The sequence below is a fragment of the Oryzias latipes genome, chromosome 16, assembly GCF_002234675.1.
Source record: "Oryzias latipes chromosome 16, ASM223467v1".
Classification (NCBI taxonomy): Eukaryota; Metazoa; Chordata; class Actinopteri; order Beloniformes; family Adrianichthyidae; genus Oryzias; species Oryzias latipes.
Genome location: NC_019874.2, coordinates 2,020,326 through 2,044,445, shown reverse-complemented (window position 1 = coordinate 2,044,445; position 24,120 = coordinate 2,020,326). Strand labels below are relative to the sequence as shown.

General features: G+C 42.7%; 1 protein-coding gene across 5 annotated transcripts in view; it reads left to right on the top strand.

The window, feature by feature from the left end:
* The window catches only part of znf516 (zinc finger protein 516), a 60,285-nt gene that overhangs the window by 11,511 nt on the left and 24,654 nt on the right, over nt 1-24,120 (top strand). For all 5 annotated transcript variants that reach the window (XM_011473315.3, XM_023963938.1, XM_023963937.1 and 2 more), the window contains exon 2: nt 20,709-22,874. In XM_011473315.3, the coding sequence (XP_011471617.1) occupies nt 21,107-22,874 (1,768 nt within the window). In that variant the 5' untranslated portion in view covers nt 20,709-21,106. The remainder of the gene's footprint in view (nt 1-20,708; nt 22,875-24,120) is intronic.

Here is a 24,120-nt window from a genome sequence, read left to right as displayed (position 1 = left end):
TCAGTGGATTCATTAATAGTCTTGGTAAAATGTTCACATTTGTTGGGTTTTACTTTGGGAACGTTTGAAAAAACCTGTGAGCATTATGTTGGAATTTGCTGAAAAACCTACGACACTAGATTTAGAACATTTAGGGAGGGACGTAGCTGTAGTCTGGCATTAAACCGGTCTGTGGCCTAAAAAAGGTTGAGGACCGACGCTCCAAGCTGGAGTCAAGATAAAGTTTGGGATATAAGGATTAAAATCTGAATATTTGAGAAGGTAAAGATGTTAAGACCCTGAAGGACTCAGTGTATCTTTGGACAGTTGATGTGTTTGACAGGAATAGGATTTTATTTCCAGTCTCTTGGTGATGGAGGGAGACGGCTGTTGTAAATTGACTAAAAACATAGGGATTCCTTTGTTTTAGTTTTAAATGTAATGCTGCAGATATCACAGTCTTTTTCCGACCCAGATGAAGACGCTGAAACCCTCTGGGCTGAATGACGTTCACAGAAAACGCTGTTGGCTCCACTAATGCAGAGCTTCCTTTTTGTTCAGAATATGACGGTTATTGAAACCAGCAAGTTTAACCCCCGACTGTTAACATGCTCGTTTGGTTGCAGCTTTCTGCAGTTTTATTTTACACAAAAGACGAGATTTTCACGAGACGGAAGTACAGTTTATGTGCTATGATACTAGTTCTGATTTGGATTTCCTGTTTCACTTCAACAATCTTCACCTAAGTGAACGCTGTGATTTATAGCAGCTCCTGTAAATCGTGTCCAAAGCAGCAAAGCTGGCTGGTTTCTGGCTTCAGCTCGTATCTGGGCTCCCTCGCCGCTCCTCCTCACTGCCTTGGATCCCAGCTGCCCCTCGGTCCGTCTGTTGCTCGGGGGGCTTTGCACTCAACTACACAGGAAAGATGAGACCAAAGATGAGGAGCTTTCCCCGACACCCCCCTCCATCCTCCTATCACAGCACTCAGTCTCACATCCACCAGCACTTGCAGCAGCAGCAGCAGCCCTAATGTCTACAGAAGAATCCCTCCCTTCAGCTATGTATTCCCCTGGCCTTGTTTCTGCATTGTATCCAGATGTGAGCAGGGTGTTTAAGGTGGGTGGGGGGGTGGGTGGGGGGGCCCTGTTACTGCCCAGCCTTTTCACCACCTGCCCCAAGGACACCATGCTAGCTAAATGATGAAAAGTGTACGTTTGGATGGATCCACGCACGTCTTTGTGTTCCTCGTCTGCACAGCTCAGATACCGCTTACCTTTGTGTTGCAATATGAGGTTGAGGTTGTGAGGGGCTGTAAGCCAGCTGGAGAACAAACAGATGATGGGAAGCGGGGGAGCACTTGCTCCCTGCCAACACTCCCGTCCACAACTCAGAAAGGGCAGAAACCATGTCTTAGAAAACGACACATATTTTTGCTGAAAACTGCACAACCGTAATGGAAAGACCACTGGGAACTTCTAGAAAATAGATCAGAAGATGATCAGAGTGGGACTTTAACACACCTAGAAGCATTTTTCCCAGTATTTTATTGCTAAATAAAACCTGCATCCACATTGCTCCTGAATTTTCTTGACTTTTTATTTAAAGTCAAAATGAAAATACGACCAACACAGCCACCGTACTTGTGCTGCTGCTGCTTCAAACTGAGGACACCTTAATAAAAATGTGTTGCTCCTTACTGCCACTGACTTTGATCATCTAATCCCTGGATGCACAACTCTATTTAAAGAGCATAGCTGCTAATCCCATCAGATTATACCTGAGCAACGGCACAAAACCGCACAGTTAATAGACTTGAAGATGGGCTGAAAGCCATGCCTTTCTTGAAAAATGCAGAATTGATATGTAAAACTAAAAAAAAAAGAACTCTGCCAGCATTTTTGGGTGGTGGGGGTTATATTTCAGGGACAGTCTGTGCGGCTGTGGATCAGCTAGAAAAGCATCATTACTTTTTTTATGCAAATACACGTTGATGTTTGCTCCTGAGATGAAGATGATGAAGACTGCACGGAGTTTGAAGGTGTTAACAGGCTGCTCCGTTCCATGTGGAGATTTTGGACGAGCGGGTCTGAATCCCTGAAGCAGTCGGGATGCTTACATGAGGTACCTGAGCAGCAGGCAGTGCCAAAGAGATCTGTGTGATCTCCTTGGATGTATTAAAGCTGAAGCTTCCAACAGCAATCAGCAGATGCAACCGTGCCAAATTTCTGAGTTATTTGAAAATATTTGTAGTTCTGCCAATTTCTACGTTTTTGCCTCTTTTACTAAAGTCCAAACAGTCTGAGAGAAGAAAAACCGTTGATTCCATTTTTTTTCTAAATTACCTGCTGCAAAAGCCATCTGAGTGTGACACATTAGAATTATTGATGAGAAACCCAGTTAACAGATAATCAATGAAGCTTTCTAACCGCTGTCTTCATGTTTCAGACTGGATTTCTTTCCCTTTTCAAAGCGGCTTGCCGCAGCCATCTTTGTGTCATTGTGTGATGAGCAAAAGCGCTGCTTCCCCCTCTCCGGTTGATTTGCTTATCTTGGAGTCATTCCGATACCTTTAATTCAACGGACAGGCTCGTGTAAATGAGTCAGCTCGGTTTTTAGTAGTGTCTGGGTTTTGTGAAGCTGCCCACAGACAGAGTGTGTGGTGTGTGTAACAGGCCCTTCGGTTTGGCGTTGGCGGATGCAGGTGACTCCCACTGGAGGGCTCCAGCCTCTCCAGGGAGAGCTGTGCAAACATGATTGCTTGACGCAACATTTGCCCCGGCCTACAACACCCTCAGCTGCTCTTCTAGATGAGCAGGTCGAGGTGGACTTTAGAGTCCTGCGAAGCGGCGTCAAGCCTCCAATCAATGTTATTTCATGTTTTAACCTTCAGGGGTTGACATAGCCCAGAAATATGCACTGGCCCACAGGGCCAGTAGTTTTTGAAAGTTACTGGCCCGACACCGCGCACAGCGAGACCCGCCGCTCCGCAGGTGCTTGCAACTTTAGGGGGGTCCGGGGGCATGCCCCCCCCGGAAAATTTTAATATGGTGCAATTTGGTGCATTCTGGTGACATCTAGCACTTATTTATACACTTTTCAATGACTAAAAATAGAGCATATCAAACTTAAATCTGCTCTAGTCTGTTTCAGATGTTTTGAAGAGATCTGCAGTGTAGTAGGAAACACTAGTTCAGAAGTTTTCATGCTGCTTCTAATCACTGCTATTTCACATTTGTTCCTAATCAATAGTTAAGACGTTTTATTGACTTTTTTGCCCTGACCGCCTTAAGGTTCTGCTTTTTGTTACTGTTGCAAAGTTACATTTACTTTTTAGTTACTTTAGTTACCTAATTAAATTAAATAATTGAAAAATTAAATACAATTAAATTACTGAGATCATTCAGCTAACTAGAAATACTTACTGCTTACAGTGTTGTAAAGAAAAACAAAATTAAGTAGTTTGACCTTATACTCCATTTGAGTCTGAGATTCAGGTATTTGGAGTTGCCTTTGATTCTTTGACATTCAGCTTAAAGCTTAGTGCATACAGTTTCATCTTCAATGCATTCATTAAATATCTTGCTGTCCATACTACTAATTAATAACTACTAACATATTCCTATCTATTCCTGCCATGTCTTCCACATCTCTGACATGCTTCAGTCTCTCTTCAGTGACGGTGTTGGATTTATGATCATCGCGGTGAAAAACCACCAGGGGGCGCGCGCTGATATGTGTGTCAGTTTAAATATATCTGCCTAAAATGTAATAATAACCCACTGGCTTGTGCCTTCGTTGTTGCTGTTTAACATTGTTTAGTATTGAATTGTTACATTCAATAAAGTTTTGAAAAAAAAATTGAGTGAGCGCGTGCCGCGTGGTGCTCGGCAGTGACAGCCGCGCGGGCAGGAGGGAGAGGAGGAGAAGAGTGATAAAAGGTTTCCCATAGAAACCCTTGAAGTCTGAACACAGGACTAGCAGAAAAAGTGAATTATAAAGACGAGGTAAATCTACACGTTTTCGCAAAATATACTTTAGTGTAAAAGGTGAAAAATGTATTAATTGTTAGATATTTTAGTGGCCCGAGCGGACAAGTAAAAAATTAAGTCTTGTGGTCCGTACTGCTCGAAAAAAAACAGGACCGGGCCAGCGGACAAATGGCTATGTCGAGCCCTGACCTTCTGCCTCATGTTTAAGGGGGACACTGTTTGCAGCTTGTGCCTCAGACATGCCCTGGTACGGGCGCTGAAGGGGTTTGGCTTGTCGTTTTTGGGAGGGTCATAGACAGGTGCGGACACACGTTAAGAGGAGCACAGGTGAATCCTGCAGTTCCCTAATGGCTCACATGGCCACCTTAAGGGACATCATGACAAAGGAACATACCATTGTGTATCACAAAGTGTGTAAGGAAAATGCTCAGTTCAAGGAGCGCACACTTGTCATTTGAACAGCCTTAACAGGCCCCTGTGCAGTACGCAGGTTTTGGGGGCGGGGCTTGATGAAAATCTGTACAACCTGCCTGCGTCTCACCTACTGCACTGTTACTTCCTCTTACAGGTAGTTTCAGTGTTCCCGACGACCTGCCGCCCGCAGCCTGCCGGTAGAAAACGTGCATGTTGGCTCTGGGGGCTCACTGAGCGGTCTATGATCTAAGCATTTTGCGTGGGCCACCTGCACAGGTTTGCCCATTTTTCTGCCCCCAGACAGTCCGGATCCACCTGTAAAGGCAGCTGTGACTGAAGCTTTATCTGCCTCTGAAAGCTCATTTCAGTGTCTTGTAGATTTACCTGAATGGTAAACAGGTAAACATCATTCAACAGCTTTTGCTTCAGGCCATCTATGCCACTGTTACACATTAGGACTGCATTCAAGTCAAGCCATGTATAGCTTGACTAACTTTAGTTTTTTTTTATTTTCTAACTTGTCCTGTCCAACAGCTGAGCAGACAGATGAGAGCTCAAAGCCTCTTGTGTTGGACATATTTTACTTTTACAACAGGGGTATGAATCTTTTGGCATAGTAGGTGTATATTTAAATAAACCTCTTTTGTAATTTAGGCTACATTTTATTCATCTCAATCATATCAGTAGCAATTTTTTGTCCGACCGGACTGAAAAGAAAAGAAGGAAAGAGGAGAAACGAATGTTAGAAAGAGGGGGGGGGGGGTAGGAGGGGGTCACAGCGTAGTCACAGTAACGCTAGTTTTAGTGGTATTAGTCTCATTTTTTGGTGTTGCACACAAGGTTGAGAGTTACAGGTATTTTGAATAGACTAACGCTTTTATAGAGTTACTGTGGACAAAAAGTCTGACTGACTTGTTTTTGACTCTCGGTTGTTTAATGCGCCTTATGTTTGACATAAGACTGACAGCAGACCGGTCCTTGACGCTGCGCTCTATAGAAAATACAGTATTCTAAATTTCTAACATGTGCTTGAACTTGTGTTGGTTTGTGAGAGACTGTGCAACCCCTCTGTCTTTTTAAGAGGAAGCTGGGTTCAGCTCCATCTGGCTGCGGCTGTTGTGATGAAATCTCCATTTGCAGGTCTTCACTTTTGTGTCGCCGGATTTTAAGACGGGTTCCAACAACTGGCTCCTACAGGCCCTTTATTCACTTAGTTGATGTTTGCACTAAAGCTAAAAGGTTTGTAATAAACCCACGGACGACTTTTCTATGACCAGGTTTACTGTTTTGAGGTATCCGGAGGAATTTAATGGTGTTAGGTGGAAATATTGCATTGTCACTGCACCCAAATTAAAAATCCATATTAAAAAAACAAACCAAAAACTTGTATTAAGCTATTTAACTCTGGTTTATAGTCTTAATCGCACTCATTTGGAATGTTTGATGAATTAGATCTCAGCTAAGTTTGGGATTTATTTGCTTGTTTTATTAACTTTGATCAAGCCAAATGTAAAGAAATTGAAAAAAACCCCTGTATCATTTGATTGACAGGCCTTCGGTCTCTTCAGTGAAGAGGCTTGGGGTTGGGATCCTCTGATGTCCTGCAGCTACAGAGTGGACATCCTGAAGCATCTGCTCCTCAGGGACTTTTTACAGTTAACAATTTGAATTTCAAATCTGCCTTTTATTTGAATGTGATCTGAGTAACCCATGTCGGCGTTGTCCCGTCTTCATTTTCTGCAAAGAAACTCATTAAGCTACACCTGGTGTCGTTTTAGATGAAACGAGCGTTTTCAGTTAAACCTCTAGAGACTGATGAACCCAGCATCACATCGGTGGCTGTGGAATAAAAGTCGCGTGTCTGATAACAGTTCGGTCCAATAAATCCTGACATTTTCAGAGCTAAATATCTATCAGGAGCACAATGGAAAGGATGGTTAAGGACATCTTGAGAGCTTGAGCGATTCCCACACTCAGCCACCCGCCTTTACAAGCTCACCTCAGCTAAACCCCGTATCATCTGAGCGGAGGGGTTGTTTGGGTGTCTGGATGGAATGAACAGGACTGTTGGTGTGCTGTGGTTACGCAGCACAGGATTTCTGTCTGGCATCGAGTGTTTTGAAGATTGTTGGAGACACAGCAGCTACAAGCAGCAGACAAATGCTGATGAGCCTGATGAGAACATTTCCCATCATTCTCTCTGTCAGACAAAGTGAAAGGAGGAAACTCTGATGGCCTTTTACTTTAGTTTTGCCATCTGGATGTTTCAGTCTTCCTACTTTCCATTTTTTCTTCTCTTCAGTCAGTTTCTGTTATCTCAATCCGTCCCCTGCCAACTCAACATCACTATTAATCACTGAAATTTCTCATGCCGTCCCCATGTGTTCATTATTCCCTTGACCTTTCCTGTTCTTCATGGTCTCCTGGCTTCTCGGATTTTGCCTTCTTTTGCGCACTTTTACTTTCTTCCGCTGGCCAGGTTAACAAGCCGGCGTGATTTCATCAATGCGACTCAGTCATCCTGATAAGATCTGACCCAGATGGGATCTCGCTCTTTTCATGCTGCGATCCATCATGGCCACCTCACCGCATCGGCTCTCGCTGATGGTACGGCCCGTCAGCCTGCACATGAAAGAAGTGTGTCATGCCAGCATCCGCAAACTCACCTGAAAATTCACTTTTTGCCCCACATAAAGACCTACGGCTCTGCTTCGTCTCATCTTGCAGCCCTACTTTCTGCCAAACTTCTTCAGTTCTTTTTGTGCATGAAAATGTGAGCAGATGCTGCAGTGCGTATGCACACACAGGGCTGTTTATGCAAGCTGCTATCAACTCACATTTGCATTTCCACTAAAACTATACGAAGAGTCAGCTGCATGATGACACGTTATCATTTGCAGATGTGTGATCTGAAATCATGCAAACCTGGAATTAGTGTTTACTTCACTTGTGGTCACTCAATGCACCATTTGAATGCAAATCGATCTAAACAGATGGGAGATAAATGATGTTTTTTGTAAAGACAATACTAAAAACATCCTGTTTTAAAATGCACAAATATACTTTCTGTTGTTCACCTTTCGGCACATCCCTTTGGGGGTCGCCACAGCCAATCAGCTTTCACAGATCCACATAGGTGGTTTGGCGGAGAGTTTTACGCCGGATGCCCTTCCTGACACAACCCTGTATTTTCTTCAGGCTGGGGACCGGCACAGGGAGACCCGGGCTACACAGTTAAGCAGTAGCACGAAGGGTCTGGCTTAAGGCCCCAGCCTCATGCCCCCCGGGAACCGAACCCTGATTTCTTGTGCGCCAGTCCAACACCCATTCACACACACATCTGTTTTACCAAGGGATGTAGGCGGTACAGATGTCAAAAGTACAGATTTAAAACATCGAAAAGGCACCAGGAGTAAAAACAATATCAGTAAAAAAAACACAGTTACAAACAAGATAATGCTGGTAAAAAGTTATTAATGGGGAAGTAAATCTTTGATTTCTGTCAAATTTAGCCAGTTTCTCTTCCCGTGTGTCTACTGTCTGCCTTTTTATGTGCATATGATGGAAACAATCACAATCTACCAAGCAGGTCAATTACAGTTGGTAGAAAGTGAATCACAGTGAGGGGCGTGTGTTGTGGAAAAAGCATTTTCATTTATAATTTTAAATGCTAAATCAATAATTAATACCTTGATTGTATCGATTTAGGTAAAGGTGTTGTATCGCCACAAAATGACTTGAATGTTTTGTGGACAATGTATCAAAATGATACACAACCCCTAATGTTTTCTCATCAGAATAGACTTTACGCAACACTGAACTGTTTTTCTGAGATAAGAAAATACTTCTATAGCTTTTTCATGGAATATTTTTAATACTGTTTCTGCTGTGTGTATTGTTGTTGACACACACAATGTGTGTGTGTGAACATCTCGCTGCACCGACAGTTGCCTGTTTGAGCCCACACTCTTTGTATGGAAGAATCCTGGGTAAAAGGCTCCCATCCTGCCAGCCAATATTTGTGTTTGTGAGTGTTCAGGCAGCAACAAAACTCAAAAATGCCTCTGCTGCTCTGCTCTGCGCCCATCTCTGATCTGGAAAAACTCTGAGTTTTTTTGAATGTTGCCTCCGGTGAAAGTGGAGTTTCAAAACAAGGAGCACATTAAGATTGCATCTGAGTAAACAGAGTATTTGAACTATAGGAAAAGAAGCTCGCTGAGAATCAATGCAGCGCTTCAGCATGGGCATTTGTTCCTCCCTGCATCCGTCGATGGCTGCTGACAGGCAGAAAAATCCATTCTGGTTCTGGGACAGAGCAGCCGCCGTGCACGCTGACACACTTTAAAGACCTGCAGGAATAGCTAACGTTCGACTGGGAGCTTTCCCTCACAAAATTTCATCAACTGACAACTTTTGTTGTCAGCCGGCGGACTGGCTGGTTCTGCTCCTTCAGTGTGAAATGTCAAAGGAGATTTTATCAGCTGCAGCGTGTTAATGTTAATTTGTCGAGTCAGCCCAATTAAAATTACATTTGCATTTATATGAGCGTTCTGTTCATCGGAGATTGGCGTGAATGTGCGCGTAAATTTTCTTAAGAGCCTGACCAGAGCGAAATGAAACGACTTTATCAGAAAGTTGGACTGTGTGACAGAGTTGGGGTTGCTGGTCTAATGACACTTCAGAGAGGCTCATTTAGCATGCAGAGGCGGTCCAGGCAGGCAGATAGACGAGGAAGCGCACAGAGGAAGAGGAGGAAGACTCTCAGGGAGGAGCAGACCTTGTGGGCAGTGTTGTGAAAATAGGTGGAGGAGTTTTTATTTCAATTCAAATCAAACCTGCTCACCTCCAGTGGCTTTCCAGAGATGTTTCCACAAAAATTTTACACTTTTTATTCCTACTTCTTCTTTGTCTTTGGTTTAGTTTCACTTGTATTGTGAGAAAATTTTGTCTTAAGCTAAAGTGGAAACATCTAGTATCTTAACTCTATATGACCAATCGTATTGGTTCACAAATTTTCTGTGATCTTAATTGGAATGAATAAAACTTTCCTTTAAAATCCGTCGTATAAAATAAAAAATACCCTGTAGTTCACCATCATTCCACTAGGGGCAGTAGAAGGACTTTTCCTGCTCATTTCAAAATGGCTGCTTATTTAAGGTCTCAATAACACTTTTGGCGGGAAAAACTTGTGCCTATTTTTCTAAACTTTATGGGAAAAACAACTCATCTAATGTTTTTCATTTATTTAAATGACTCTTTACTTTATTAAAAGATTGTAACACTTGTTGATAATTAATTCTTTATAAAACAGTCACACCGGGTTAAAAATGTGTAGATGAAATTTGTGAATGAGGTGCTTTTTTCCTGAACACTCAGGTCAATATTTTTATATCTTAACCCTATTTAACCATTGGTATCATATTTGATACACATTTCTCAGACCCATATTTCATTAGCATGATCCAATCCTTCCTTATAAACCTATTCTAAATAACTTGTTCATGTTTTCTGTCCTGTAGTTCATTATCAGTCCACTAGGGGTGTAGGTACCATAACCATTCAGCCTGCAACAACCGTTCGTGTCTTTTGACTAGTGCTGACGTCACATTATGATTATTATTAGTGCATTTGCAGCTGAACGGACAGCGGTCCAAACCCTTCTCTGGACCGCACACTGTAACAAAGCATCCTCCCTGCCTGCAAACACGAAGCTACGAGACTCCAGCTGTTCTGCTCAAACATGGTTATCTTGTGTGGAGCAGCAGGTTCATTCTAACAGACACAGATCTTTTTACTAAGTGGGTTGTGGCAAAATCTCTCGAGAAACTTTACAAAGAATAATGTCAGACACAACTTATGAGGGAAAAGAACTTTAGGCTACAAAGGAAACGTGAAATGAAAATATGTAGAACCCGAGCAGATCTCCACGTAGTTTGTCCAAGTGGGGCTACCGTAGTGTGAGGTTATCCTCAGTCTTAAGGACCCCGAACGGTTATTGCAGTCTGAATGGTTACGGTACCTACAGGGGCAGTAGAAGGGCTTTTCCTTCTCATTTTAAAATGGCTTCTCCTGTGAAATCTCAAAACGACTTTTGGTGGGAAAGGTTTGATAGTCTTCAAAACTTTTTGATGACAGTAACTCACTCATCTGTTGTGTTTTTTTAATGACGACTTGTGTTGGAAATCCAAAATTTGTTGATAGTTAATTCTTTAAAATACAGGTCCACCTAAACTTTAACTAAAACATGTCATTACTGACAAAAAAATTATAATTTTTTTTATGGATTTAATGAAAGGTTTTAACATCTTAATGCTTAATAAAAATCAAAATTGTGTCTGTTCTTTGATGCACTGGGCTTTACAGGGTTAAAGTTACATTGTTGTGAACAAAATCTTAACAAATAACCCAAACATATCATACTCAATACTATTTTTATTTCATAAAAGATTATATTCCAACATTTTTTTGTGGATTTCATGAAAGGCTTTAAAAACATCTTAATTCCAAGAAACGAGGATTATTATGTTTTGTTGTAGTGGGCTTTAGAGGCTTAATTGGGTTTTTTAACTGGGTACAGAGTAGTTTGACTGTTCTTCAAAGGCCCGTCCATGCGCTAAAGATAAATAGAGCTGCCATTATGTAAGAAAGTTTTGCTCGTCCTCACACGCAGTCCAACAGTTTGGGATTACCACTTGGATTTAGTGTTTGGAGTGAGATTAAGGTTGAGGTCAAAGTTTGGTTGAAGTTCATTTTCGGGCTCCTCAATGATTAAAAAGTTGCACATCGGGAGCGCTGGGGGCAAACTTCTCAGCCGTTGGGGAGGGGAAGCTCCGCTGGTTGTGCGCTGACGGCGGATTGGAGGGCGTGCATGAGGAATGCCGGGGGTTTGGCGGGTGGGGGGGTGGCAGCGGCGGCGGGCTCTTTGGGTAGGAGCACCCAGGGGTTAACGAGCAGTGTGAGAAAAACAGGCAGCACTTGGGAGGAAGGGGGGAGGAAGCCTCTCCTTACACACACTAATGCAAACACAGTGAATCCCTGAGGAAGCTGGAGATGATTGGAGAAAGGACCGCACTTGCTGCCTTTGAAGGCACCAAAACTTTCAGGAGGGGGGGTGGGGGGCTCTGCATCCATTTGTCTTAAGAGAGAACAAAGAAAATGGTTAAAACTAAGAGTTTTTATTAAAAACAAATCTAAACAAGCTCTAGAAATCCCAGCACACCTTAAAAATTTGTGTTTTGGACAAAATACGTTATAATCTGCGAAAACAGTCCATCCCAGTCACGGTGATATTAATCATAAACTCTCAGTTTTGGGTTGAGAACCGTCTGCTATCATGGGCGGGTCACTAAAATGTAAGTTGACAGTAATGACGCAAACACCTACGACTTTCTCCACACAAACAGAGAGCCGAACGGCCTCCTCACTGCGGTGGAGCAGGCCGGGAGGCAGGAGCGCTTCATCGAGGGGGGGGCACTGTGGGGACACAGACGGCGTGGACCCCATTGTTCTGACTGGGTCTGAGGGATGGGGGAGCAGGGATGGGACCAGTGATGGAAAGGAAAACTGAGAGCCCAACAATGCCACAAAGCGTCCCCCACCCTACTTCTGTTCTTGGTCATGAGAGAGAAGGCACCAAATGAAAATATGCCACAAAAACCCAGCTAGTCCCAAAATGAAAGTGGCCATCACACCAAACATGTTCTATCAATGAAAAAGTTAGAAAACAGCCGATCTAACAGGACTTTGTTCAGTCAAATGTGGAATGCACACTGACGGCGGTATTCCTGAACTACAGTGTTCCCTCGTTTATCCTGAGAGCTCCCCTCTAAAAATAAACGCCAATAGGCAAAATCTGTCAAGTAGTCACCTTTGTCTGAATTTGTTCACAATTAGTGTAGATGTTTTTAAAATGTGAAACTCCTCCTTACATATTTTATGCATTTTTCTCAGACAGACATGAACATTTTATGACTTTTCTCTCTTGGGAAGACTACTTTTGACTACTGCGATTCTTCAACCCTTTACGGAACTAACGTAATTCTGAAGTGTCAAAAAGTAGCCTGCCGCGGACATGAAACCCTTTACGGTAGTGACGTGGAGTCAAGCGGCTTAGCGCTGTTATGAAAAACTGCCTGAATCAGCTGATTCCCGTTGACTGTTTAAAGGGTCAAAGAATAACGGCACGTTCAAGAGCAGCTTTTCATAAACACCTTACAAAGTTTGTGAAGCGTTGGATCATTTTTTCCTGCCACAGAATCAGATGATGTACATTGCCTTTGGAAGGCCTTCACTACCGTAGTGTTGCATATCAGCACAAAGCTGCTTCTCTTGGCTTCAGTATCTGCTGGAATTTTGTTAATTGCATAAACGTTTGACGAGTTACGGTAGTGGAAAGAATGTCAACACTCGAGCTAAAGCTCTGGTGTCAAAGGGTTAAGTCACTTTAGCTGCTTGATAAGTCTATGTTAGTCCTTATAGCTACACCGGAGTTCATCTGCACTTGTCAAACAAAGCAAAACATCTAAGAAAACAAACACTACATTTAGGCTTTTCTTTTTGTGACATTCCCAATATCTCCACCTGTGTGACATAGTTTCAGTCACAACTTCTGATCCAAGTTTGTGCATCGGTGTCACCGGAGCTGAAGGCTTTTTGACAGCCGCACACTTCGCACAACGGTTTCTGTTTCGGCTTCTGTTCACAGGTGACAAACTTGTCGTCCTAGAAAAGATCCTCTAAATCTTCAGTGTGTGTTCCTGACAAACACGTGCATGTGTGGGTGTGCGCTGCCATTCCAGCTGTGCTCTCATCGCCGTACAGCAGACCCTCTTTGTCTGCCGGTTCAGAGAAGGGTGGAAGGTGAAGAGCAGTTTGTTCATAATGGATTATTGATTAGTCCGAGAATACATTGGCTCCACACTTGTGTGGGTGTGCGTTAGAGTGGGAGTGTGTGTTTGAGACCCCATAGTTTCCCTTCTGTTCCTCTTGGAGAACTGAATGTCTCTACTTTATAAGTAACTGTACAGAGGACAGTGCTGTTTTCTGTTACGTGTTCTCTGTGTGTTCTACTCCATGAGTGAGCAGTTCTCTGTGTGGACTGTTATTCTTTCAATGCTGCCTGGATGACAGTTTTAAAAGCCCACAGTGTGCAGATGGAGTTTCTAAAGACGTGTGTGGACGACATGAAAAGCCTCCTCTGTTTCCTTTCTTGATTCCTCAGTTCTCCTGCATGTTTGCTTGTGTTTGTGCGTTCATACCAACAGAAAGTCCTCTCTGTATTTTTTTGCCTGCTGTGTTTTTTTTTTCCTCCTATCAACTTTAAACTCTCAACTTTACCCCACTTTTACGGACGACTATTCTTTATGCTACGATGACACTGGATTACGAAACACAAGTCTATCTAAATGCAGGTGTGTGCCATTTTCGGACTTCCACCTTAAAAAGTCTTGCGCTCACGCATCGCTAAGCAAGTTTTGAAATCTATTCTTGGGCTCTAAGTACAAAACACACAGCAACTGAGTGTGCAGCAGAAGTTAAACAAGTTGAACCTTGATCAAACCGGGATCGGGATTTGATAGTGACGTTTGGGTAGCGTTAGCTTTTTCTACCGTCTGAAAATTGATCATGAAGAAAAAATTAATAATTGCGGTTTGTGCCCAGTCGGAATTATACAACATCAAGACTTTCATCATAGGAATGGAGCTGTGAAAGTCTGGAGTAGGGCTGCACAACATGAGGAAAACTCCAGATTTGCGATATTAGTGATCAATATTGCGATGACGATATAACTTGCGATAAATGAACAAATAGAAAAGCAACTAAATACATAATTTCCATTTCACTGCAACAGTTTAAAAAAAGAGTCAGCATATCTTAAATTATACTTCAAATGACCCTCGTCTTCATAGGAGGCGGGTTTCTAACATCAAAGGGCTCCATCTGATTGGTCAACAACGTGAAGGGCTCCATCCGATTGGTCAAATGCATTAAGGGATTCATTTGATTCATTAAATACTTCAAGCTTCCATAAGATTAATTTAGCACATTTAAGGGATCCATTTATTGAAGATTTCACAGACTTTTGCGATATGTGTATTGCATAGCTTGATATTGCGATAACGATACATTTTCAATTTGATGTGCAGACCTAGACTTGAGCAAGATTCATGAGATTTGCACCACTTGGTCATTTGACACTAAGCCTCTTCCATCTGTGAGTACATGTGCCAGTATCTGGTAGCGAAAGACCCGCGTGAACACCGTATGCTTAAAGCGTGTTCTAGACCCAACCTAACATGCCCAGTTTCTACGTGGCATTATGGTTTTTAGGCCACTTCCACGCGGACAAAACATTTGTGTCTTTGCGTCTTTTGCTGACAGAGCATCCGTCCGTCCGTCCGTCCATCCTTGCATTGGTTTGGATCTCCCTCTGTCTGGTTTCTTCTTCCAACTCAGATGCCAAAGCATTTCCAGGCCAGCCAAGAGATTTACTGGTAGATATAAAAATGACAATGCCTCACTTACAAAGCATCCAGGCCACATTCTTCCTGATGTGGAGGAGCATTGGCCCCACGGAGAGTTCCTCCTGGATGGGGAACATTTTTCAGCATCCTATTTCTAGGGGAAACCCCAGCCAACCTGTAAAGGAAACTCAACCCAAAGTGAGATGACAAAACATAGGAGTGATTAGCTTCATCTTTAACTTTCTGTGTAACACAATGGAACAGTCCAAGGTCCTGATCGCTGTACGACATCACAGACATCATCCTGCACTCAGCTGTAAACTGAATGCCCATATTCTAGACTCCTCCACCTGGAAAAGTGAGTCATTTCTAATTTGGAGGAAGCAACCCACCCTTTTCTGGCAGAGCAGGATCGCCTTTAGATTCTAATCCCTGCTTTAAAGCTTAAGGGAATTTCTTTCTTGATGTTACTGATGATGGTCCTGATCCTAAAGATACCTTCTCCAGCTTCTCTGCTTGCTGCTGATTACCCCGATCGGGTGGTTCTGCGAATCAACAGCGATCAGTGCAGGAATGTGGAAAAGAAGGAAGGTGGCAGACCTTCGTGACTGGACTCAGGCAGGCAGTCAGCCACTTTGGCCTCCAGAGGGAGCTGTTCAAACAGCTGCTGTTCACTGAGATGCCACTGCAACACTAAACCAGCCTTACTTTTTTAAGCTTGCTGTTAAATTGAGTTAAAAAAAAACAACCCTCAGATTGAGACCTGTAGACAAGAATAATTTGCACATGACCTGCATGCAAAATTCAATAACAGCAATAACAGATTTCCCTCCAGATGTGGTCTGTATGAGTGTGTCAAACAGAAATAAGCAGGCCGCTGCACAACGGTGGCCTATGGATGGGAAAATGAGAGCGGATTTCCTGCTCTTTTCCCCTTTCTGCTTCAGACTGCTCTGAAGTCAGAGCACAAGAGGCGGTGCGGGGCTGCTGGTGGTGTTTTTGTTTGACACAGAAGTCATTATCAGCTGAGTGTAGGCCTTCTTACGCTCGCTGTGTGGGACTCGTAGTGGGGCAGCCTAAACGGCCATTAGTGGCAGCTTTCTCCCCAGAGGCTGGACAGGTCGCGAGGTTAAAGGGGGCTATTTTTCTGCAAGTTCAGAACAAGTTTTTAGATTTTTAATCAAATTCCATTAATGAAATACACAAAGTAGGGTTTTAAAATAATCAATTTTTGCTGTTCAGTGTCAGGAATCTCTGGTGTGATGGTTTTTTCTTTGTGTGTATGTGTAAGGTGAATTAGCTAAAGGATGTCGGTGACAGCAGTGAGCAAAGGATCGTCTTTTAGCTCCTTGAAAACCTTTCTGTGTTAAGGATTTCCAGTCTGCTTTGTCTTTTCTGCCAAACGTCCTTCCTGTTCTGTTTTGTTTGCGTCTGTAGCCTCAGTGTTTAGCGACCTGTATTGTTTCCCTTATGGTGGCTAATCTCATTACGTTTCAATTTGCACATGTGACTGACTGCCTGCTGGATGACAGGCTTATACTGTTGAAGGGTCTCAGCCCCTCTCAGCCTTGATAACCCCGAGCCAACAAGGTCCTGCAACAGAAAATGATCCTCATTATCCTCCCTTGTTTTTGTCACTGGAAGGAGAAGAAACTACTAAGTATTAATGAGTGACATGAGGTGGTGGAGACAGAGAGCAGATGGTGCTGAATGGGCTGGGTGGGGTGAGGGGTTAAGGCTCGAGTAGCAGTTTGTTTCACAAATGTTGGTTAAAAACAAGGGAATCGACAATTCTTGGTTTAAACCGAACCGTATGTTGAGATCTTATTGGCTGTGGCGAGCCCTGAAGGCATAGGCCGAAAGGGGAACAAACATGTTACGCCATTAAACCGTGAATCGTTGCGTTCGTACTACCAGTCTGTTTACGTTGGGGGTCAAACAATTGTGCTAGATTTACTAAGGGTTTAGTATTTATCGTTCTTGAATATTACACCAGGCTGGATGGCTCGGTTGGCTGCGTGTAGGACCGCCGCGTTGGAAACCAGGGTTTGATTCCCAGGGGGCAAGACCCTTCGTGCTACTGCTTAACTTTGTTGCCAAAAAGAGGCCCAGGCCTGGGTCTCCCAGTGCCGGTCCCCAGCCCGGATAAGATCCAGGGTTGTGTCAGGAAGGGCATCCGGCGTAAAACTCTCTGCAAAACCTACTGTGTGACTCGGTGAAAGCTGATTGGCTGTGGTGACCCCCAAAGGGATATGCTGAAATGTGACACCAGGCTAAAGCCAACTGGAAGGTTTTCCTTCATGGTTACTTGCTTATTAGAAAATTATTAAAAAGGATTTTTCTGGATTTGTAGTTTGAAGTTGTTGTTGTTTTGCGGTTGTTCTTTCTACATTTCTTTCAGCAGCAGAGAAAAGCAGTTTAAAGTGTTGCGCATCAGCACTAAGTCACTTTTCTCTGCATCAGAATCAGCTGATTGATGTCGGCAGTGTTGCAGAGTTAAAAGCTTGAAGACTGATTGATTATAAAGTTTTGTTTATGTCCATTTTTTATCAATGAGAATGGCTGATAGAAAACTGTCTGCCGTAGTACTGAAGCTCATTCGAATAAAACTTTAAATCCGTTATAAACAAAACCTAGTCTTTTTTGTAAATGTTACTATTTTTGTTAAAGACTGGTTTTTGTCAAGTGAAAAAACTAATTTGTGTCTATTTCTGTCAGATTTTCACCAGCATTAAAACCCCAACAATGCACTTTTAAAGGAACGTTTCTTTAGAAAAAGTAGCGCCGGTTTCACTCCTTTTTTCCAAGCCTGAGCTTGGTAAGTGCTCCAGGAGGAATAACACTGAAACACTGAGGCTTTTCTCAATGTCACTCTGGAAAGATACAGGCTTTAGTTCTGGGTAGTCATTTAAGTCCAAAAATGTAGGACTTTTGCGCTCACCTACCTCCTCCACCACCTTATCCTCTCATGATTATGATCAATTATCCACTTGTAATTAGAGCCTGGCAGTAACTCAGCTTATGGGCTCTGACACTCTGTGTAATAGCCTGTAATAATGTTGTCAGTCACATTTCATATATAGCACACGTTTGGGCAGACTCCCCATAGACATTTTCATATTCCCACCTTTTTTGATAGGAATTCAGACATTGATGATAATTGTATTACTAAAATATGACAATTTTATAGAAACCAATCATTGATCTATGTTTTTAGGCCACCGGCAGAGAAGATGGAAGAAATAGCTGGCTTTTATTGTTGTAGTTTCTGCATACAGTGTGTACAGTGACAGAAGAAATCATCCTTTCAGGATGGGCTTTTCCTGCTGCTCGGGCTACGATTCACATAATGAAATCAATCAGCTCTGCTAAAGTCTACCTGAGTCCTCACTCCTCACTCGTTTTCGGTTCCTTTTGCTCTTCGATCTCATTCAACTCCAGTTTGAAATAAAAAAACACCAAAACAAACTGTCTGAAGAGCCACTTCCTGTTGTGTACTTAAGATCCCTGTCATGTGACGGTGGCGGTGAGGCAGGCGTGTGAGGCCAGAATGGGGAGGAAATATGGCGGTTTGGCTGATCTTGCTGATGTGATCACAATGCCAGCCCCCCACCCCCACCCTTTCAGCCATCAGGCTTATTGTGTAAAGTGTTGACTCAGCCAATGTGGCATCACAGCCCGACACTGGCCAGGCACAACCTCTGCACCAGCGCACACACACATGAACGGTTGTCATGCAGAGTGCTGTGGTTACTTTACTCACATTCATACTCACAACCATCCTAAATAACAGACATCAGAAACATGGTTTACCCAACAAAAGCTAAGATTTGGGTTTTAATTTGGTGTCTCTTCCTGAAATACCCATCCTCTAATGGCGACGACCATGAAACTCACATAAACTTACTACCATCATTAGTTAGTTTCTGTTTATCAGTTTTGCTACACATGGTACTTTTGTGCTTACCCTGTCCTTAATATGTGGTAAAGTACCACAAAAGACATAAACAGGCATAAACTCAGCACATAAATACCAAGTAGGTACCATGTAAAACCCAGTGTGTACAGCATAAATACCCTGTAGATATAAAATAAACTAGTAGGTACCACGGAAGTATGAACCGAATAGTACTTCATAACAAATACAATGCAATACCACCCAAATACCACTTAAGTACCAAGTAGGTAAAAAAGTACCATGTAAATACTACTTAAATATCCTGTAAGTACTCAGTAGGTAAAATAAGTACCATGTTAATACCGCCTAAATACCCTGTAAGTATTGTACTTTAAAAGGAGGCGTCGTCTAGGGCTGGGCGATATGGATTTTTCACATCCCGACATAGATATCTTCTTAACGGGCGATGACAATATAAACCAAATAACTGCTTTTGTCAAATTTGAACCCTCTGTGGCTCATTAGACAAATGCATCTGCAGGTTGTTTGGATTTTAATATTTCTTCCAATCACACTTTAAGCATAACAGATGCATTGAAGGAACATGATGCAACAGTTTTATTTTCAGATAAGAAAAGGCATTTATATTACAAACTAAGCTTAAAATTAAAGCTAAAGCGTTGAAGTTTCAAAAGAGGATATATATAAACGAGAACTTGATCAGAACTGCTCCATCCGTTCCATATAAAAATAAAACATTAATTCTACAAATACATTCTAATGTTTATCTTTTTTCACAGAGTAAATATAAAATTGGCAAACATTTTTGTCAACATTTCGTGAATAAATTAGGAATAAAAGCCAACTCTCCGAATTTCTTCTCATAATTTCGACGGTTGCTGCTGTGCAGGTCTGACCATCATTGTCTATTTCAGTCTGACATTGAGCATGCTGGTGCTTCTGAGAAAAAAGGCTGCTGGTATTTCCAGTTTTAGAAGGAGCAGGCCTTCTGCAGAATTTGCAGTGCATGTCACTCTGTTTCTGTTGGATTTTAAAGAACTGTAGTAACTCCACACAGGGGCTGAATTTTGGGTCACCGGCCAAGTTGGCCCGTAGATTTAAAAAAACAAAACAAATTTACCAGCCAAACATTTTTTTTTTTGGCCAAATTACAACACTATTTTACAAAGAAATACCTTAAGCATGCTACTTTTTCTGAATTTTTTGTTAAGAAAAGGAATGAAAAATAAATAGTATAAACACGTCTTTACTGTCATCTAACTGTAAACTTAAACTCAAACTAAGAAAACAAGCCAGAAAACAGTTGAATGTTTTGGATGATTGTTGTTATATATCTTTAACATTAAAGCTGCTGCTCTCATGCGGAAACAACATCTGACAGGTCACAGTTTTTGGTGGAACACCGGCTCTGTAACGCTACAAACACACTGGATTCAAATCTGTTATTATGACTATGAAAAGCCGTTTCCATCATCAGGGGATTCATCATTGTAATACACTCATATCAATGAAATTTTCAAATCAGTGACGTCATATTGGCTTTAAAAAAACGTAGTGAGCGTGGTGTCTGAACTGCTTTTAAAGTCCACGGCACTACATAGTCCCTATGTTTACGCAAACGTTCATTCCCCACGTGGTGACCAACCCTCCAACTTTTACTCGCCAAAGAGGAGAAAATGCGTGCGATCGGCAAATGTTAATTTTGGACCCTTCAAAATAAAAGTCCATAGAAAAAAAGTTAAAATGCAAAATATATGGTTATTGTTTTATTGCGTTGCACTTTATTTTTGTCCGAAAAGATGACATATTTACAGCATGCAGCCTCCAGCATCCATGTTTGATACTGTAAATGTATTTTGAAAATACTTTTGACATAATGTTGTTTTACTGACATGTCTCCTCCTTCTCTTGTCTCCCTCCCCCCCATCTCTTTAAACTCTGCAGGTCCCCTGGCAGTCATATAAGCGCAATGCCAGCGACACATTTATGCCACGAGGATGAAGACACAAAGAAAATGAGAGGCACATATGTTTGGCATAGCTGCTGTGGTGCAAAGGCCTCTTAAAAGTCCACTCACACCATGACCTCTTGAGTCTTCTCATCCTTCAGTGTCAGTAAGGCTGAAGTTACCCAAAAAAAAGCACATGCGTGTTGCTTTGTCAGGTTGGCACTAAATCACCTGCTCTACTAGTTTCTTGACTACTGGATGATTAAAGGCAGATTGGATTTAATCAAGCGAGTGAGGCATAGAGGACGTCTCTAGATGTACATGTGGAGATAGCAGTCAGCTGTCGATGAGGTTGTGAACATCCAGGTACACAGGTGTGGAGTTCATTTATACCATGAATCCAAGAGATGCCTTGGAGGTAATGGAGACCCAGGAAGAACAGCAAAGGGAAAAGGTGATTGGACAAAAGGCCAATCCTGGAAATGAGACAGAGTTTGAAGATGATAGAGTTCCCGGGTCTTACAACTGCAACATCTGTGGACGCAGCTTCCCTTTCCTGAGCTCTTTGTCACAGCATATGAGACGCCACACAGGCGCACGCCCGTACAAATGCCCGTACTGTGACCACAGAGCTTCTCAGAAGGGAAACCTCAAAGTTCACATTCGCAGCCACAAACTGGGCACGCTGTCTATCCACCACTCCAACAAAGATGAAGAAGGTGGAGCTGAGGAGGAGGAGATGAGGGTTTCCGAGGGGTTGGATGGAGGGACAAGTCCAACGAAGAGCAGCTCAGCCTGTAATAAGATGGTAAACGGCGATGTCGGAGAGGAAAGTCGGAGGAAAGTTCCTGCACGGAGCCTGAAAAGAGACAAATCTGTAACCAACCAGCGTCCTTACTGTTGCCGACTGTGTGGCTATGAGGCCCAACGAGAAGACCAGCTTCTCAGCCACATCGAGAAAGTCCACATAACAGCAGACACAGAAGAAGACAGTGTCTCTGTCAAAGAAGAGGCTATGCCTGAATCGGAAGCTGTCCAACCCCAGAGTGACGGTACCTTCCCCTGTGAGACCTGCGGCCAGGTTTTCTCCCAGGCGTGGTTTTTGAAGTCTCACATGAAGAAACACGCAGGCATATTGGACCACTGCTGTCGAATTTGTGGTAGAAGGTTCAGGGAAGCTTGGTTTCTTAAATCTCATATGAAAACACACAACACCAAATCCAGGTCCCGTTCAAAAGCCGATGTGGTTGAACGTCCAGCAACCATCAACGATGTAGAACAGGATCCAGATCTAGTTACTGCCTACGCTACATCTGTTTATCAGACATGTTCTAAATGTGGAAACCTTTTTCATAACAGAGAGAGCCTGAGAGCTCACGATAAAGTCCACTGTCTAAGCTCTGGTAGAAAATCCCCGATTCATGGTGGGCCTCAGGATGAGAAGGATTCACCTGCTACCAAGAGACGTTTTCTTGACTACTTAAACCTCCAGTCTGTTCAGGACAAAACTTTGGATAATGACGAGGATGCAGAGAAAAAGTTCCTTGGTCAAAGAATTCCAGAACTAGATCCAGTCTGTAGCTACCAGGCCTGGCAATTAGCCACCAAAGGAAGGGTTGTAGAACCGGTGGAACCTAACTTTAAGACCTCCCATGGAGGAGGAAACACAGATGAGGATGGCATTGTTGGAGCTGCTGTGGTTTTTGAGAAGGAACGCAGTAGTTATATTCTGAAAAGCCAAGAGAAACGCAGCTCGGGCCGGCGCACCAGCTCTGTGATCGGGAGTCACAACTCTTCGGAGGATTGGACAGCAGAGAGTCTCAGCGACTCTGAGTACCGACCCTCAAGCCGCCAAGACAAACGGAGAGCTTCCCAGTCGCAAGCTTCCTCCAAGTGCAACGAATGCTTTGAGTGCGGAAAGTTGTTCCGCAGTCGACACCAAATGATCGTCCACCAGCGTGTCCACAAAAAGGATGGAAGGAGGACTTCAGTGGGTGATAAGGAACGATCTGCCAAGGATGACCGATGGGCCTCTAACAGTGATCCTGATTCAGGCTCTCCAAGCCGATCCAGCTCTCCAGGTTATGGAGACTTTCCACCTGCCTCCACCCTTGGAAACCAGGCCTCTGAGATGGGTACCTCAAGCTCTGGAGAGACTGCAGGTTTGTTTGACACATTTACATTTATTAAAGAAATGTTGTTTCAACAAAATGACATTGAGTTAACCCTTCAACACCAGAACTGTTGAGGGCAACAACTAAACAATGCACCCTCGTAAATACTGTAAATCTTTGACTGTTTCCGTGATCCCAGTGTATTAGCTGATTCTGATGTGGAGAAAAGCAGCTTTTCTATTGGCTTTGCACCAACAAGCAACACATTACTAACATAAGTTTTGCATAATGGCCCAAGACCAAAAGGCCAACAATAGAGCTAAAGCTCTGGGCCCTGGAGGTTCTGTGAGTTACCACGGTAAGTTTGAGGCTATGGAAGTTGATAACCTCAGCTTTCGGTTCCAGAAATGGAGGTATGTCAAGTTGCCATAGCAACTCATGCCCTGAACATAACCTGGTCTGGAGCAGGTTTAGTTGAAGGTTAGTTTGTTTACAGAGAGGTGCAGCAGCATGGCGTGTCCATTTGAAGATGATTTAGTGGATGAAGAAGCTCAGATAATACTTTTTCCACCGTGAGAGGGTGATCAGACCACATATGGACACTTTTTACTTTGAGCTAACTTAATTATTTGCTTCAGTTAAGAAAAATCATTTTTTGTTAAGTCAGTTTAAAAATAACACGTAGTTATCAGACAGTTATTTTACTTTCATTCAAATGAATTCAATTAAGTAGGTGTAACTTTGGTGCTGCTGTTAGATCGGCACCGCAAGGAATTGTGGGATACCATTCCCTTTGCCTGTCTGGAGGAGGTTTAAGTGTGTTTTGTTGTAACTGTTTTACCGTGTTTTGCCGAGTTATTTTGTCCTGTAATGTTTAATTCTTTCTGCACCATGAGTGAGAGGGAGGAAGAGGATGATGACCAAACCCTTTGTGCTGAAGAAAGTTGCAAGATCTAAAATTAAAGTTAAAGTTCTTGATATCTGAACTCAGGCTCCATAGTGCAAATCCACACTGGATCATTCATTATAATGTTATAAAAATGGGAATATCTGCGGGCCCAGAATTAGACATATGAGAGTCAAGCATCACAATGAAGCTAGAAATAAGATTAGAAACTCCTGTGTTTACTCTGTTCGTTATTTTTTGCCAAGCAGAAACTCTTTCTTTTGCCGTATTACTTTTTTTCTTTTTTTTTAAATTGTGATGGGCGTATAATCTTCATACGCCGTCATTAAAACCTCCGACTCCCTCTCTCTAAAGTATAAAGCTCTTTTTTTCTCCACGCGTTTCCAT